The 19443-nt window shown below is 41.9% G+C and overlaps 1 protein-coding gene across 15 annotated transcripts in view; it reads right to left on the bottom strand.

Annotated features, from left to right (window-relative positions):
- Window positions 1-19443, bottom strand: part of caska (calcium/calmodulin-dependent serine protein kinase a) — a 113491-nt gene that overhangs the window by 60395 nt on the left and 33653 nt on the right. For all 15 annotated transcript variants that reach the window (XM_084023462.1, XM_084023453.1, XM_084023455.1 and 12 more), the window contains exon 2: window positions 5884-5996. In XM_084023462.1, coding sequence (XP_083879588.1) covers window positions 5884-5996 — 113 coding nt within the window. The remainder of the gene's footprint in view (window positions 1-5883; window positions 5997-19443) is intronic.

Consider the following 19443-nt stretch of genomic DNA (forward strand, 5'->3'; position numbering starts at 1 on the left):
GACCAGTTTTACATGCAAATAACAGATATTCAATCTTACAAATTGGAATTGATAAACAAAAGGGATTTATGAACATCTAAACATAGCCTATCCCATCTATCTTTCTTTCATCCTTCCATTCAATCTCTCAATCCTTTGATCCATCCATTCATACGTTCCATAAAGCAGTTCCTCACTCCTTCTCCTCCCGGCAGCTGTTGTTCAGAGACCTTTTGAAGGATGAAGCCAACCAGAGAAATATACATCACATATATAACCTTTCTGCCCGAGCTCAATCTCATTCTCATTCTATTTGCTGGAAATGCATCACTAAGCGTACTTAGGTATATTAACTTTTATTATCCGTCTCTACTGAAATAGCCAGGCTGTGCCAACAAATACATGTAGAAATGCTTAATATACACAGTCCATATGGAAACTAAATATTCCCAATGAAGTATTCCCCCAGCTGCTACTGGAGGCGACTTATGGAAAGAAACTGAGTAGATTTGATTGGCTAGCGCGCACACACACACACGCACACGCACACACACACACACACACACACACACACACACACACACACACACACACACACCATAATGAAAATTGACTGTATTGTTCTTCTATGTATGCAGTGACATTTAATTAAGCTCCCAGTAGAAGCCATGAGCCACTTGTGCTGCTGCGAGCCTCAGTGCTAACATTAAGCTAATCCTCTGAGGACAAGTACAAGGCGTGGGCTAGCTCTAACACGATGCTAATGCTGCTAAAGCCGGATAAGTGGCTACCTTAAGGGCATTGCGGCGTGCCACATTTAATGTCATCTGGTGAGCTGACTGCTTATGTCCGTCATTGCAACTGCTGCTGGAGATTATGAAAGATACTCTACCAAATGAGAAGCAATTCAGTTTTATTGAGCTAAGCAAAAACCGCTGCAGGGTTGACAATGCATTACTTTTAACTGTGTGTGTGTAGTGGAAGCAAAAGAGAATTAATAACTAAAGACATGCCAAAGAAAGGTAAAGAATCCTGCAGGATGGGCTGCACATAATAATCGTGTATGCAACAACACACCGTTCAGCGGCTAACGTCATACTCGCCGCCAGAGACACGGCCTCTCTCAGCTGGACCCTTGCTAAGATAGACACTTGGCATGCCAGGCAGACACACAGCTGACAACTCCACAGCTACCCTAATTGATGCCGGGGACACTTGGTGGGAAAGTGGCCGCATGCGTCCATGACGATGCACACAACATGATGGCTGCTAACTCTCCTGGATGGCTGAACTGGGGACACTTGCCAATCGTTGTACACTGCAGCTGGTGATAAATGGTGGATTTGAGGACATAAAAATATATATAATATGGGGACTTAATAGTTAAGTGATGAAAGAGGGGAAAATAAATTACGAGAGAGAGAGAGAGAGAGAGAGAGAGAGGGATAAAAGGGAGGGAGATAAAGAGATAGTAAGGAGGGAGGAGGTGATAAACAGATGTGATCTCTATAGGGATGCACCGATCCGACTCTTTCAGTCCCGATACCGATGCCTGAGTTTAGTGCCGATACCTTTTACCGATCAGATACCATTGTTGAATGAATAATAAACTGTATATCTTCCACCTTAAACCTCCACCATGTGGAAGAGACTAAATGCACCAGACTTTCCTAACTAAACATTACCCTCCTAATAAGACAACAGATGTAAATTACATCCATCGTTTTCCGCTTTAATTTTTCTAAATTCTGTGTTTTACAATGTAATGTCCCCCCATCAAATGGTGTCTATTAATGTGGTTGATGAATCAAAATTAAGAAATTGACTTAAGTAGTTCCAATTCTAATTCCTTGTCATTCAGAGATCATTCAAATGTGCATAAATATGCAAGTGTATGTGCAATCGTTTATGGATGAGTCCTTTTCTTTTAGGTGCGGTGACAAACGCTTAAAATGTAAAAATCGATTAAAAAAAAAAAAACACTGGGTCGACTGTGGAACTGTTCATTTTTCCGATCCCCAATCCAGCTATCTTAATATCGGATCGGTGCACCCCTAATCCCTACAGTGATCCGTGTTCCTCCTGCTGGGAGTCAAAGCCTGCAGTGGAAGGAGGCCTTGCCACCCCAGCAACACCACACAGAGCTGGTGTGTGTGTGTGTGTGTGTGTGTGTGTGTGTGTGTGTGTGTGTGTGTGTGTGTGTGTGTGTGTTATGCTACTGCATGTGCGAGACCTGACAGTGGATAGGTCAAGATGTGTCACAACAATTGAAACAGTGAAAACACACACATTGCAGTAGCTTTTATTCCATGACAGTGCATCCCTGCTCCTTCATCTTACTCCTCCAGAGAAAGACAATGAACCACAGAAGAAAAAAGGAGAGTGGAGGAATTGGGGAGACGGGAGAAGGAAAGAGGCGGAGGGAAGTGAGTAGGCGATGGCACATGATGAATTTTGCTCATTCTCTGGTTAGCTTTTCTCTCTCATCCCCTAAGAGGGCTGACCTATTCATCAGGCAGACCTCCGGACAGGCTGAGGAGAAACAAGCTGGTGGTGTGTGTGTGTGTTTATGTGTGTGTGTGTGTGTGTGTGCGTGTGAGTTTGTGTGCCTGTGTATGTGCGTCTCTGTGTCAGGCCTCTGCTGGCCAATCCATTGCCAAGACGCGGACCATTTGACCCACTTCCCCTGGTCTGAGCTCAGTGCCGGGTGTGTGTGTGTGTGTGTGTGTGTGTGTGTGTGTGTGTGTGTGTGCGTGCCTGCTTGATTACTGCAGTGCTGTGTTACAGCTGCCCGCTCAAGTGAAACTGCTCCACTTTCTAAAGGCAACAAGAAAGCGAGAAAATAAAAACAAATCAGCAATGAGAACAGCCGGCCGACATCAGGGCGGAGTGTATAGTTTGATGGATTCCTGAGTAGAAGGAACTGTGATTGGATATAAATGACCGGGGCGGGGAGTGTGCAGACATATATTCCACACACACACACACACACACACACACACACACACACACACACACACACACACACACACACACACACACACACACACACACACACACACACACACACACACACACACACACACACACACACACACACACACACACACACACACACACACACACACACGCGTGAACATGTATGTTGACAATGAAGAGAAATTACTCTGGTGCACTGTTAGACAAGCTACAATGAAAAACTTGATTCATTTAGGAGTTTGTGGTGATCTGTCAAACCCATTTTCCATCTTTGCGAGCATGAAATAGCAACAAGTGGAATTGTGGTCGTCAGGGAGAAGAGGCCAAGTCTCTCTAGGAAGCCAGAGTGTCAGAAAGCAATCCACAGTGCTCTCTTGCATTTGTTCCCTTTGTTAAACACGTGATCCACAATTTTCTGTAGACACGATTTTAAAATTCTCACTTTTACAGTGTGAGGAAAGTAAAATGTGTTTTGGGGGTCACAGCGCGGATGGCTTAGCACTTTATGTCTGCCTCATGGAAGCTTAAGTAAACCAAGGAGGCGCCCTGTCATGCTGGATTATGTACTCTCGATCAGCAGGGAAGAATTAGAGAAGGTAAAGAAGGCTACCGTGTAGTGTGGCAGCTAAAGCTCCTCCAAGAAACAAATTATCTTCAACTGAGCAACTGTGCATGGTACATTACTTGCAAATGTCAAGTCTAAAATTACATTTAAATTATATACAAGTATATCACTATAGCATTTTTTATATTCAGACATATTCAAGCGTATTGTATAATAAAATAAATGAATATGTAAAATAAATAAATAAAAATGTAAGAGTTTAAAAATGCAAAAGTGCTTCTTAGCCTTGATGACTGATACACTAAAGTGGGTAAAACAATTTTTAAAAGTAAATGTAGATATTTGAAATAAACATAAAGTCACCGTTTTAAATAAATATACCTGTAAACATAGAGTCACTGTTTTAAATAAATATACCTGTAAACATGAAGTCACTGTTTTAAATAAATATACCTGTAAACATAGAGTCACTGTTTTAAATAAATATACCTGTAAACATAGAGTCACTGTTTTAAATAAATGTACCATTAAACATCAAGTTACTGTCAAGTGAAAATACCATTATTTCACGTCAATGCCTTTCCGCGTTGTTTTATAGAAGTCGTTAGAAATACGTTAGTGCTGAAAAATGTGCGCAATGGCAGATCTACAATACAAGAAATACAAGGATGGAAATGTGAAATTTTATTGCAAAACTGAAAATACCTCAATTCATAAGTGCGTATTGATCCGTGCATGGCGTACCGTACGGTTCAATATTATTATATGACTGTCAAAATATACGCGTTAATGCAGGACAATTAATTCGTGGAATTCAAGCGTTAATATTTTTAACACATTAACGCTGTTTGGCTCTCTGGATGGGACGTTCGAATATTAAAAAAACAGATGGAACAATCTAAACACGCAGCCTTATAAAACTACTCCGATACAACGGCACTGACACCACTGCAGCTACCTCACGGTAACCTCTCACCATCGAGTCTAATAATCCGCCCAGCTGCAACAATAACCCGATGAACAAGCATGTTGAGTTATCATTTATCAGCAGCTGCAGTATGAAGCCAAACAGACTAGTGAGTCTCCTGCAGGAGATCGATATACAGAAAGTCTCAACAGAGACAGGTATATTTTAGACAAAAAAAGGTATGAAGCAACAAAAACCTTGCAAGAAATTAATTAAAAGGATGGTTGGTGAAATGCACCAACATTTACAGACAGGGCTGATTTGCAAGATCACAGACAACCTCTGTAATTATTACAAATTACCAGAGGGCCCCAGGTAATACTAGTCCTGTGGGAATAGGTCTTTGATAATATTTGTAATTACATGAAGTAAACATAATTCACAAGTTTCTCTATGAAGAAAAGGCCTGTGTCTGAAGTGTGTGATCTTCTCTCCACACAGCAGTGAAATGTGAATGTAAGGTTAAACGGTATTATAGGTCTATTCACTGCTTTTTAAAAATACCTGCTGGATATATGGGCAGAAGTAAACCTCCATCACAGCTGACTGGCCATGTTCTCCTTTCTCTAATAAAGAACTGCATTCCTATAAATCTCTCCTCAGACTTCTCCTCCCTATAACAGTTTGTTTTATCACCTCCCACTCCATCATCCAAATATCTGTAATTCAATCTTTGCTCCTCTCTTGTTCTCTCCATCCCTCCCTCCACTGCTCCGCCAGCCAGTGGCAGATATCTGATCAGACATCTGACTCGTCTAGACGATCCCCAGCAGCCGTTCTCTGAATTAGCGACAATTCCTGTTTAATTAAACTCTGTATAAGTCAACAAAATATTTAAATAAAAAATGTCACGACCCACGACCCTGAACAGGATGCACGGATATAAATAATGGATGGATAATCTGATTAACAGTAAAGTTCCAATAAATATCTATATGTTACATTTAACAAAAGGGACTGCTTCTGTTGCTTCAGCATCACAGATGATTTGGATTTGTAAATATAAGAAAAGAATATGGTGTACAGGCTGGATCCATGTAGTACAGGGATGGTATACCTCTATCCTAAATAAGTACTCTCAAGGTGCCTTTGGCATGGCTTCATAATTAACTATTTGCTTAAACTGAAAACAGCCCAAAGACAACAGAAGAAGCCTTTGATTGAACTGTGAAACTCCCAAGTGTGGCTGTGACCAGCGGAGTCAAAGAGAAGCAGGCCAGTGTGGACTTGAACTAATAACAGGGACTGGAACCCGACCTCTGCATTGCATTAACGTTCAGAGTGGCTACAAAGCAATTACCTTTAGTTCTATTTATGAGCAGCTAGAAACAGCAAAATGAATAATGTTCAGGCACCTAACAGTGAGACACGTTGAACGACTGTGATCTCTTACCCTCCGTGCTGAGTCCAGGACTGGAGGTGAACTGGGCCACATCCACAATTTTGACAGCAAACTGCTGCCCCGTCTCTCTGTTGATGCATCTCCTCACCACGCTGAAGGGACCCCTTCACAACACAGGGGAGAAGAAACACATGGGCTTTGTTAGGCGTGTTGTTACAAACGCTGATTCATTGGCAGAGGTAAAGTGGAAACACAACACATTATGTATCACCTTACACAGTTCACATGGTGAAATTTAGCGTTTTACTCCAGTAGACACAGAGCAACATCCGCATGTATTTAGAGTGGTGTTTATGATCACTAGATGTCTGTTAGAGCTTTATTGCTGAGAGCAGCTGCCTGCTGACGATGGAATGGTGAGCTTGAACCAAAACAGTCACGTTGCAGTCCAGGAAAACAAAACGGTGAGCTGAAAGATGATAAAACGCTCCATAGAGCTGAAGGAGCGTATTCAGCTGTTTTGTGTAATAAAAGGATTACACAAAAGAGAGAAAGAGAGACAGCTTTAAGAGAGAAAGAAGACTGAAACTAGCCCCCAAATATACATCCAAAAACACTTTATTCACTAGTATTTGATTCATTTGTTTGGAATCTTTCATTTCCACAGAAGTTTATAGAGTATTTTTACTCTATATGAATGTATCACTGTGATATGATACCAGAAAGCCAATATAATCTTTTTAAATAATTGCCAAATCCCTGGTTGAAACTCAAATAAAGCCCCCTGCCTCCCTCCTTACTAGGCCTGCATCAAACTTATGTTAAAATGTTAACCCAAAGGTGCCGGATAGCTCAGTGGGTAGAGTTGGCGCCCCGTGTACCGAGTCCTCACTGAGCAGCCCCGGGTTTGAATCCCACATTCCTGCGTGTCACTCCCCTCTCCTTCTTCCACTCTGAAGCTGAATAAAGGCAAAAGGGCCACAGAAATAACTTAAAAGAAAAAAAAATGTTAACCCACGAGGAGAAAGAACACAGAGGCTGAGCGTGGGTTCTGCTCGTCTTCTTCACAGCTCGGAGTGTAGCAGCGTATCAGCACATGCAGAGAACACTGCTCTTTGATTCTCATCGCCGAGGTCGGCCGGTTCACAAATTGAATCATCCCTCCTGTGGAGTGAGTGTATCATCTCATTCAGTCCATGGCATAAACAGAGGTGTACCGCTCAAGGGCTGCGGCTTAGAATTAACAAGCCGGAAGGTCGGGGTTACACTGCAACACAGCACCGGGCGGAGGGAGGGCAGCTCTGGTGCAGATACATAAAGCAAATGATTTCATGCTGCAAGTAGGAAGCACATAATCCCAACCATCTATTTTCTATACATTTATTCCTCAGACCTATCCCAGCATGCACTAGGGGAGAGGCAGGGAAACACCCTTGACAGGTCAGCAGGCTCAAGCTTTAATGTGACAGATTAATATGTAGGAAAGCACACTTTAGCTCCCTGCTTGGCTGTCATGAAGTTATCTGTGGATGCTGATGATGAGATTTAATGATCTGGATTATTTGGCCATGAGATAAGTGTGTCCTGAATAGAGGACATGAGGCTGGGAATCATTATGGTAACATATACTCGTCTGATATTTGAGTTCTGGTACTGAAATTCAAACAGAACTTTGCCACAGAAATAGATTTCTTTGTATTTGTTTTTTTTTAATACATTGTTAAAATAGGCGACAATATGACTGGGGGCGTGATCTAAAAGGGCTAATTTGGTTTGAATAAGCACCATTTGATTTAAATCAGGAAATGTCATGAAGTAGTTAAGAAGAACTATGATGTAGAGCCAGATATCTGATGGCACATTTTGCTACTTGACGTTACATTCTTCTTTTTAGTCTTCTTTTTGAGTCCCAACAGTGGTTGAATAATGATGCCCAGCTCCAGACCAGACCAGACAAAAGAGAAACTGTTCTGCTGTCTGTTACCTTGGTTACAATATGTCTAACTCCAGCTCAGATGATCATATCAATCAAGATAACCCAGATGGCATAATACTCAGATACAACCTCCCTCAATACCTCTAAGTAAACCTCTCATCATGGAGCCTAATAATCCAACAATAACCTGATGAACAAACATGCTAAATCATCATTTATCAGCAGCTGCAGTATGAAACAGACAGTCTAGTGAGTCTCCACCACATCAGTTCAAAATTAATTATTAATATCCCTCCTGCAAACCCTGCTTTGTTTTAATAGACATAAAGTTGAATGTTAAAATATAACCAACAGCATCATCTTGTATTTTTAATTTGTTACAGTCAGAAAGTAAGGATTTTCTGATCAAAATTAAACATGTTTTCAAAGTTATTGTTAGAACTGTGATGGTATTATTAAGTACTCATATTGTCACTATTGTTGAAAAGTGAAATTAATAATAGCTTAATAAGTCATCCTCTCCTTGTGTTCAATTTGTTTCAAGTCTTGAATATAACGAGCAAACAAAAGTTTGAACGCAAATATACATCGACTGCCAGCTGGGCCTCTGACAAAGGTGGACCGCACCAATATGCCATCGTAGGAGGGAACCACCGGTCCTGGAAAACATTCTAGGGGAAACACTGTAATAACTACAGACAGAATGTCATTTAATACCTTGTTCTTATGTTCAAAGCGCTATAAGGCGGCCTTTGAAAATGTGTTTATCCTGAAAGTTGAAACTGCAATGACGATTAAAAGAATATATACTGTATATACATTCATATGTGCAGATGGATGAATTAAGTAAAACAACATAATGACATTCAAAAACCATGGTCAGTGGTTTTCCTGGGCCAAAAGATGTTTCATCTCCTTCATACGTGCCTGTCCTATGGGTGAACTGGAAACTCAGCAGTTATCTGGGTTCAACTAGCAGAGAGACTTAACAACCCTTCAACAAATAAACACACACACACACACACACAGTTCCTGCAGCCTTCTGTGAATTATCCAACCCACAACAAATCTCTACTCAGCACAACCTCAGTGGTAATGTGAAAGCACCAATTTCACAGCTACACAAAACATCACCCCTGGCTGCAAGAGAGCGCAACTGACTGGCCGGGGTTTATGTGTATCTGTGTGTGTGTGTGTGTGTGCGTGAGGAGTCTTTGTGCAATGACTGGTTAAACAGATGGTGATCAAACTAAAGCGGCTTAGCGTCAGAGGGGTGAGGTAGGACGGCACCGTGGCCAAGCATGCAAGACAGACACACACACACACACACACACACACACACACAATAAACATAGATTAAACTCAGACTGAAATAGGCACTACAGGAAGTGTTGTGGAGTAAATTGTCACCAAGACCAAGGGGATTGTCCAGTGTTTCTTACTTTAGTGAGCAGGAACATTCATCTGTGTTTCCGGTTCACCATTACATGATTTTACAGGCTGCTTCTGACTGCAATTAACCAAAACACACAAACAGAGTGAGATGACAAATTCCACATCAACGTGCCATATCCATCTGTTTGCAGAGCTTCTGAGGAATAAGCAACCGATTCTGGGCCTTTAGTCAACCACTTATTAACATGTTAATATACAGACACAGACAACGCTGCCAGTGAGAACGCAGCATGCAAACTTTGCCCAAACGTTGTTGAAGCAGGTACACTCGGTCAAAGAGCTCTCATTAGTAATGCAGTCAAGTTCTCCACTGCAGCGGAATCTTAAAATATTTTTAAGACATATTTAAGACATGCAGAATGAATGTAATGATTCAAAAAGAAGCAAATCCTTTCCAGCAGACTCTGAAACTATTCTGTGTCAACTTTTAGCTCATGATGTCGGTTCCACACATAACCTGCTGTGCACAGACTAGAAGACTCTACGTTATGCTAAACTAGTATTCATTTAAACCAATTCTGGAGGAATTTATAGATCTGCAAAGTTGAGTGTTAACAATTCAGGAAATTCTGAAGAACCAAGTTCATATTGTATTGAGACCAAAATAATGCTTTAATAATTATCCATCTTTGTCCATTCTACCCATTCCAATGAACAGCGTGTGTGTGTGTGTGTGTGTGTGTGTGTGTGTGTGTGTGTGTGTGTGTGTGTGTGTGTGTGTGTGTGTGTGTGTGTTAAGTGAAGAGGTACTCTAAGGGCAGATGGGAGGCTTATTCACAGCTGCCTGGGCAAGCCTTTAAAGAAAAGGTTTAAGGGGCACAATCGATCTTCCGCACACATCAAAAGTAGGAAAGATTAACTTTAGAAATGTGTCAGGAGAGGAGGTGGAGGGAGGCAGGCGGAGGGAGAGCATGATGGGAGGGGAGAAACGGCTTTGAACCGCAGACAGCTCAAGTGGCGGAAATGGGCGTCTTGGAAAAGAATCTACTGTACATGGAGGAGCCATTCTGGCTTTGAATGGGGCTCAGCTGCACACAGCGTCTGCCATCATAGCTGTGAATAGAAGTCAGCTGCACATGGGCTGTTCTGATGATTCCTGCACTTTAGCCACCCTCACTAAAATAACAGGAAGAGGGTGTGTGAGAGTGAGGAGGTGGAGGGGAGACAGAAAGAAGAGGAGAAACAGACAGGAAGAGAAAAAGAATCACCCAGATTTTATTCCATATTTAATAGTTTATCCAGACTATGAGTAAGATCCTATGCAGCCCAGTACTTCCATTATCTGCTTGAGACAAGAGGTTTATTAAAGCATCGATTTCAGATGGTTTGAATCATTTACAAGTATTTATACTACATGATGGTATACTACTTGCCAGTTAATTATGAAGGCGTCATTGACCGTTATTTAAAAAGGGTTAATTTGCTCATTATATCATGATGTTGATTTAACATTGATTTTCCCCCTTGGGATTATGATTTATTTACTCATTATCATCTAGTAATTACACAAAATGGGTTTCTCAAGGTCACAGCATGTTGCTTAGGTCATAATGTATTATAATAATGTCTAATTCATAATGTCTATGCCGTGCTATTCAAATATATATCAATACAAGTGTTGATCATTGTTGTGCTTGCTACTCCAGAAACGTCTGACTCCACTTTGAACTTTGGAAAGACTGACGACCGTAGAAGTATACCGTATACGAAGATGGATGATATGACGGCTTTCCAAACGTGAAGCCAAAACATATCGATCGCCCCCTTGTGGCTGGACACTGCATAAAGACTGTGCATGCATGTTTTACTTCACCCAGATGTTCTGGTTAATTGTTGTGTCTTTCTGGCCAAACACACTGTGCTCTGCTTGTGATTGGCTTGTGTGATTGTACTGGCGGGGCCCCGTTACCGTGGCTCCAGACCCCCGATCACTAATGTGCAGATGCTGGCTCCAACAGAGCAAGATGGCCGTGTTGGTGTCTGGGATATTCCGGCTTTTGTACAGTGGGAGGATGTGGAGACGGGTCGTCTGTTTATATATAGTATCTACTCTGGCGACTGAGTGAAGTTGGAGTGTAAATTACTGAGATAAAAAAAAAAAAAAATACTCATCATTATTTTATATATAACTCCAACAACATGGGTCCATCACCCAAAGATGAAATCATAGGGAGTATTTTCTACTTCATGCAAAACAAAACCTGACAAGCCTATGGAGTTTTTAAACGTCATGAATAAGCTCTGCTGCTGGCTCTATAATTAATACATTGTGATGTGACAATTTCTTCAGTAATTGCTGTTGGCTTCTGTAACAATAATAAGACTTTTGACCCATTTCTGGTCACCGATCGTCGTTCATTAGTGTTTCCTTTTACTTTCTCACTGCCCCTTCTGGGAAGGCAGCGCGAAGAAGAAGAGAGGAGTGGAGCAGTAGCACGGAGGTTTACCACACGTCCATGGCCTGTCAGGGTTCATGTGGTGTGTGTGGTTCCATGTCTGTGTGTGGATCATGGTGAATGCAGCGAAGTTGAAGTGTGTAATACTGTTGGATTGTGTTAATGGGGGGGGAATGTAATCACCCCCAGTTTAAAAAGTAAACATGTGTGAGCTTAAGTCTCACAGGTCACCACACACACACACACACACACAGACAGACAGACACACTCTTACTCCTGACCTTTACTCCCTGTGCTCCAGCTGACCTCACAGGAAGGAGGTGCTGCACTTTAATCTGTTGATACTATGACTGACCCTGTGAGAGGATGTGGGAACAGGCTTGGAACAGAGGAGAGCATGTGTTGCATTCTACTTCAGGTCAACCAATGGGAATTTACAACCGCATCAAAAAGACAGGGTGCCCTGTATTGCATGCCATCTATCTGCATCTTTACGTGCGTGTCGCTGTAGTAAAACGGTGATTTGCAGGCCGAACTCCTTCCCAACTTGGCAGTGCATCAATCACCCTGCGTCTCATTGCGTAAATGTCACCAGCGTTACGACACCCAATCCACAGCATCACTCACACTTAGACCACGGCCAACCTGTGGTCAGAGCGGCTCCAGCTTCACACATGTGTGTCAGTCGGGTCATCGGAAACAACAAAAAGGAGGAAGCGGCACTAAGCTGCTTTGCGCCCGGCTCTTTAACTCAACTGTGTGACCAGCTCTTGATGGAGATGGCAGTCACGTTCTCTTCGCTGTTAGATTAAACTGCCCCTTCCAGCGCGTCAGTCGATGCTGCAATCCAGTGATCTGCTCATTTCACCAAGTGTCCTCATAAACACGACAAAATCATTGGATAATGCTATCTTCAAATGAAGAAGGCATTCTGAGGAACCCACCAAGAGAAAGCGTAAAAGAGAGATAAAGTGGGAATAATCGACCGCTCACTCTTATCAGTGAAAGCACAATGAGAATGAAGTGAACAGGAAGTGAAGAGTTCAGGACTGTACCAGTCTCAATGTGGCCAGAAGGAATAATCCAACTTCAGCCTGGAGGAATCCACACTAACTGAATGTCATTAATATGTTTACACCTCAGACCTCAGAGAGAATCCAAAGAGGGGGAACTCTAAATAATGAGAGTCAGACACGTAAATAATGAAATAAGCCAAACAGATACTTTGTCTGTAGTCACTCCCTTTCTACCTACAAGTGCATTATATTAACTTCCCAACATTTTATTCAAGGATTCAAATTCTAAGTGTAAAGCTGAGTAATTGTCGTGCCCACAAATTTCTTGAAGCATAAATGATCTCAAAACTTCAACTGTGAGGATGCTTCCTCTTTTCTTAGGGCTTCTGCACCAAATGCTTTGATATGTCAGAGTAAAAGAGTTAATTGAGGCTAATGGAAGTTAAACAAATAATACAGTTTATCCTCTGAGAACCATGGCCATGCCTTGTAAAAGTAAACACATTTTTTCAGAAACCTTGTTATGAATAAAAGTGTTGGATGACAGGCCAGAGGGTTATCACATCACTAGAAATCTAGTATGCACACTGCATTTCATAGTATTCATAGGAATGCAGCCAGTGTTGAGATATTGCTCCAGACAACTGTGTGGGATGAGAGATTGACTGGCCAAATTACCCATCTGAAACACTTGAGTGGTCAGCCTTGCTGGGGGAATTGTTAAATAGAACTTAATTGACAGGTTTAACACATCTTTGATTGGCTAAGCTAAGCTCTGTTTTTCAACATTTTCCACTCGCTCATGTGGAGACACACTCTGATGCAGCTGCTGACAGAAAAGCTTCAATCACACTTCACTCAACTGCTTGAGTACCATTTTTAAATAACAAGTTATTGTAAAAGTGGCACAATTTGTAGATAAAAGGTTGTACATCCAACACAAAGGCAGCTCGGCACATTAGGGACATAGATGCAGAGGACACTCTGGTGGTGTGGAAATTCATGAGTCTGCAGTTTATGAAGTGAACAAATCACAGACAGAGCAAGTTACACTGAAAGGAAAAAGAAAATACAAAGCTTCCTCCCCGAGAGAACAAGATACAAAAGCAAAGGCAGGGGAGAATGTTGGAGAATACAAATAGCCTGAGGGTGGACACAATACATCTTGCATTTAACATGGGCCGACTGAGCAACGAGAATGATACATAATACGTTGTTAGCAGCAAGGGTGTCATAAATAGAATGATGTAGATGTAATTCTAACCCATAATATTCTGGCCTATATCTCACAGGCTTATAAGGATCCTAGAAAGGGTCAGGACCTGGCCACATAAGTCTGTTAGGATCAGCCCCCTCCACTCTCCTCTCAGCATATTACACATGAACTTTGTGAGCATTAAAAACTGCAGCAGGATTTCATTCCATTTTGGGGATGATAACTTAGCCAAACTTAGTCATTTCTCTAATGTCATTTCACTAATGTGATTATCAGCAGAACTGCAATGTAGCCGTGACCTCGTCACCATAACTGCTTAACTGTTCGGATTTTTTTGTGAGAGAGAGAGAGAGAGAGAGAGAGAGAGAGAGAGAGAGAGAGAGAGAGAGAGAGAGAGAGAGAGAGAGAGAGAGACAGAGAGAATGTGCAAATGTTTGATATACTTTTGTTCAGTACGTTCAGCTCTTTATTTCATAGCATCAGTGATAACCCTGGTATTGGAATATTTCCCTCTTTCTCTGCAACATATTAGCTTATCGGCCTTACTTCCTGGGCTGCTGATTGGCTGCTGTGTGACCGTAGGTGGTAAGTATGTGTGTTGTGAATCTAAACAAACAATTAAGCGCAGCATCCCAGTTGTCCCATTAAGAACAAAGCCAGGGTACTAATGTGCATGTAAACAGACTCTATGAAAAGGAAAACTTCAGCTTTCATTAGGGGACCAAATATTTTTGTTGGAGGGCTGGATGGGCCCGCGGGTTACCATTTGCATCCAACTGTGAGTCTTTTATACTATATTTTGTGCACAACAGAGTAACATGGAGACAGTCAAAGGAAATTGATAGTGGTGTTCTTTTAAAGTTGAATGTGATGCAGACTTCTGCTAGGCAAGAGCAGCTGAGTGAGACAAAAAGCCTAATGAATCTCAATGTGTCTACACGCACGCACGCGCACAGCGCGCGCACGCACGCGCACGCACACACACACACACACACACACACACACACACACACACACACACACACACACACACACACACACACACACACACACACACACACACACACACACACACACACACACACACACACAGAGAGTACCACAACTGTTTCACTCCATGTGTGAGGATGTAAGTGCAGTTTAGAGACATGCGTGTGTATATGCGCATGTGCTGTATGCTGCCAATGATGACTTTAAGGGGATCCTGCAGGGCCACAAATTCAATTACATGTCTGACATTTCCCAGCATCATCTGCCCGCCCAGAGGCTTCACTGTTCAGACACGAGAAGAGCAGAACATGGGAAAGCAAGAACAACCGAGGAAGTGAAGCAGAGAGAGAAACACTGAGGGTGCTCCGATCTTTTTTTTGGGGGGGGGGGCGATCACAGCTCGTCGGAAGCAGAATCGGTCGATGGTGATCACACGTTCTATTTGAGGCTTTCTTGAATTTTAAATAAATATTCCACTGTTGCGCCGAGGCAGCCTTCAGTATTTCGGTACATGCGATTACAGATAGAGATAAGGACATTAATATTATCATTAGTAGTGTAACGATTCATGCAATGCATCGATGAATCGATTGTCAGTCCTATGATTCAACTAAATCGATCTGCTAAAATAAATAAATAGAATGAATCGTTTGGCTTCACCAATAATCAATCTAAATGCGGTTAATCTTATGAATCGTGATTCTAAATTATGATTTAGTTTAAGACACTCTCTCCCCTGCCAGCATGTAGCCTTAGTGCTGGGCGGTATACCGGTTCATACCGAATACCGGTGGGTTTTTTTTATGATATGAATTTTTCATATACCCCAATACTGGTGAGTGTGTAGCGTAGGAACGTTGGGAACGCAGAGCGGCGGAACGTCGCGCCGCCGGACATTGTTTGAGAGGGGGCTGTTTAGCAGCTGCACCAAACAAGCAGCATGTGGGAGCACACAGCCTGTGTTGAGCGTACGATGCGGTGAAAAAATGGATAAACACGGCGAAAGTTCTGAAACTGAAGTTTCAGAACAAGCAAGCAATGGAACAGAAGAACTTGTGCCGAAAAGAGGAGCCGTGTCTGTTGTTTGGAAATTCTTCGGCTTTAAAAAAATCAGACGTCGAACAAACAACAATATTCTGCAAATGCCGTCGGGCTAAAGTTGTAGCCGCTGTTCGCACTGCGTGAGAAAAGACGAGTCAAATGTCACTCAAAGACGCGTTTGCTAGGGGGACTGCCTACGACAAGAAAAGCAAACGGTGGAACTATTGATTTTTCTATTTATTTGTTTCAATATTATTTATGGATGTTGCCTTAATTTATGTTCAGTGGATAAAGAAGTCTTCATTTTGCAGTTACAGGAGCCGTATTGTTTACATTGTGTAGCCAGTTGGTTTACAAAAGATGTTTTTTCAAGTTGCAAAACTTGCACAATAAAGGGTTCTGTATTTTGACTGCAACAGTCATGCATTCTGATTCCTTCACATCATTAATACTAGTGTGGACATTAATGTTTTTCTACAATATTCACTCCTCATGACAGTAAAATAAGTCATTCCAAGCCAATTTACTGCAGTAATTATTCTCTAAATTATTAGAAAATGAGGTTAACACCCAGTCGGGCTTGAAAAACCGTCAAATACCGTGAAACCGATGTAATTTTGACGAATACCGTGATATAAATTTTTGGTCATACCGCCCAGCACTATGTAGCCTATTGAAAAATGTTCAAAATAACAGCAGTGTTCAATTACATTTTTGTATTCAGCATAAAATAGTATGCAGGGCTACTTTTTCATAGAATAAATATGTTTAATAAGTTATTCTGTGGTCTGTTTATTTTTTCACCTTTCAGAAGAATACAGTCTCACTCGCATTATTGCATGTTTATTTCATGGATATAGAGTTTTAGTTACAAGTTACTGAATCGAATCAAATTGTTCCAAAAAGAAAAAATTGTCCTTGAATCGAATCACTATCGTTAATCGAATTGAAGTGAAGCCAAAGATTCACGCCCCTAAGTATCATCAGTATTAATGAGGTTTTTTTGTTTCACTTGAGTGATTCAATCATTTCCAATTACTCCAAAGCATTGTGAAGTCTGTCCATGTTAAAACTTATTGAAAAAAGGAGTCAAATTGCCAGTTTGGAAGTGCCATGCACGGTGGGTTGGGTAAATCCTAATCCCTCCGCTTGTCCATGATCCCAGCATCAGTCCTTGGAATAATGTGCACCTTTTCCTTCGGGATTCCCTACACCCGGAACATTTCACTGAATGCTTTATTTACTTCAAAGTTTAGATTAATAAACTGAGCAGTCAGGCTCAACAATGACATGGGCAGACACTTGAACGCCAACGTGTGAAACTGATTGATGTGATGTTGTCCTTCATCAGGCTTTCACGTGTACAACGTTTGGTATTACTGCGGAGGAGGGCTGGAGATCAAGGGTTACTGTCGTTGCAGAGTGAGCGGCGATGGAGTTGCTTAACTTTCTCTCTGCCTTTGTGCTAGCCAGCCTAGAAATCTCATCATATTCCTGGACGTGACTAACCTTTAAATGTCTGATGGGGTTTGCGGTGGTGTGGGAATTCCTCCATGAGGGATTTCTTTGGAGCAAACATTGCAAATTGCAAGTGTAGCATCTTTATCAGACCCGGCAGAACTGCCAGACCGGTGACGTCATTTAAGCATCCGTAGAGAAATGGTCTCACGTGTTTTGGGTCATCTCGCAAATTTATTGGTGTGTGACGGGATCGGCTAGGAACGGCCTTTACAGAGACCGCCAACCAAACTATTCAGAACGCATATCGGACGATTATGATCGGTAAAAAAATATAGTAAATAAAAGTGACTGATAATTTAATCAGCTGACAGGGAACGTGAAAAAGAAAACTAAACCGACAAATCTGTCACCCTCCTCTTATCTCTACCTTACATTTGGTCCTCTCATCCCCCCAATCTCTCATAGCTTCCTTTGCTTTCCCCCCATCAATGGTCCACTCGTCCTCCTCCCATCCCTGTATCCATGTCGTCATCTCTCTCCCTGCACTCTCTGGCAGAGTGGTTATGTAAGGACGCAGAGCTAGGCAGCTTATTTACGCTCCCATGGGGATTAGGCAGAAGCATGGACATGCCAGCACCTGCAATGCTCACTGACAGTCCACACACACACACACACACACACACACACACACACACACACACACACACACACACACACACACACACACACACACACACACACACACACACACACACACACACACACACACACACACACACACACACACACACACACACACACACACACACACACACACACACACACACACACACACACACACACACACACACACACACGCAGAGTTGACAGGCTTTCCCAAAACCCCCTCACAGAGCAGCTCGTCAGGGCGTAACATGTACTTTGATGTAGTTCCCATGCAGTGGTAGCAGTAGTAGGCCATCGGGCTTAGACAGATAAATTATGTTCGAGACAAGAGACCATAAGTATACTTATTCAGTAGACGGTGTATGATCAAAGACGCCTTTAATATTTTAAGCACACATTGTTATGTTAATGCTATGAATGGTGCATGGCAGCAAAGTTATAAATATTCCTTTTATTTATATTCTATGAAGATTTGGGTGTTTTTAGCGCATAAACCGTTATCCAATCCTGGTTTTCTGGAAGGCACACACCGATGATGCCAGGAATGAGATCAGTGGCAGTATTCACAGAATTATGAAGATCTGTTGGATCAAAATAAACCCTCCTAAGTTGCATCAACAAATAACACGACTTGGTTAGGCTACATGACAAACTGAAAGAGGGCTTCTGTCGCAATTTCACAATATGTGGGCAGCTGTGGCTCAGAGGTAGACCGAGTCATCCTCCCATCGAAAGATTGTGTCGAACGTGTCAAAGTGTCCTTGGGCAAGATACTGCACCCCAAACTGGAAAAAATAAATAGATGTTTTAAGCTATATATCGACTGTATTTACACGCATGCACACGAATACAGAGAAATCAGATTATTTTGATTTGACTACACTGAGTATTTGAGATGCAGAAATCAAAAATATATTGAATCACCGCTGGCCCTACTGTGAAAACAAATTAAACCATTACATTTTTTTTTTTAAATCTGCACTGTTTTGGGTTTGAGACTTTATATCATTGTCACAGACTGCCAATCAAAAACCTGAGTTATTGCTCATTAATTCCCACTAACCTCTATTTCATTAGACCCTTTGTATTACATTTTTCAAAGGAGCCACGGTCCCTCTGTGAATAAAGATGGAGGAGTTTACGAAAGCTCTCGGCTCTGATGTGTTAATGTGGGATCACAAAGAACGGCAGATAAAATGAAGGAAAAGGGGAGGGGATGAAAACATCTATTAGGATTCCCCACACGGACACACACAACATCGGAGCTAAGAGCAGCCAGAAACTGCTCTTCTGCTTTTACATCTTTGTGCTCACAGTTTTTCTACTTCTATCGTCAGAAGTTTATAAGATGATGGTCTGGTTGTCTTCCCCAGCCAAACTGCTTTGCGGTGAGTCAGGACATTATCTACCGAGCGCAGGCATTTAGAGAACACA

This window comes from Eutrigla gurnardus (assembly GCF_963514095.1).
Source record: "Eutrigla gurnardus genome assembly, chromosome: 12".
Classification (NCBI taxonomy): Eukaryota; Metazoa; Chordata; class Actinopteri; order Perciformes; family Triglidae; genus Eutrigla; species Eutrigla gurnardus.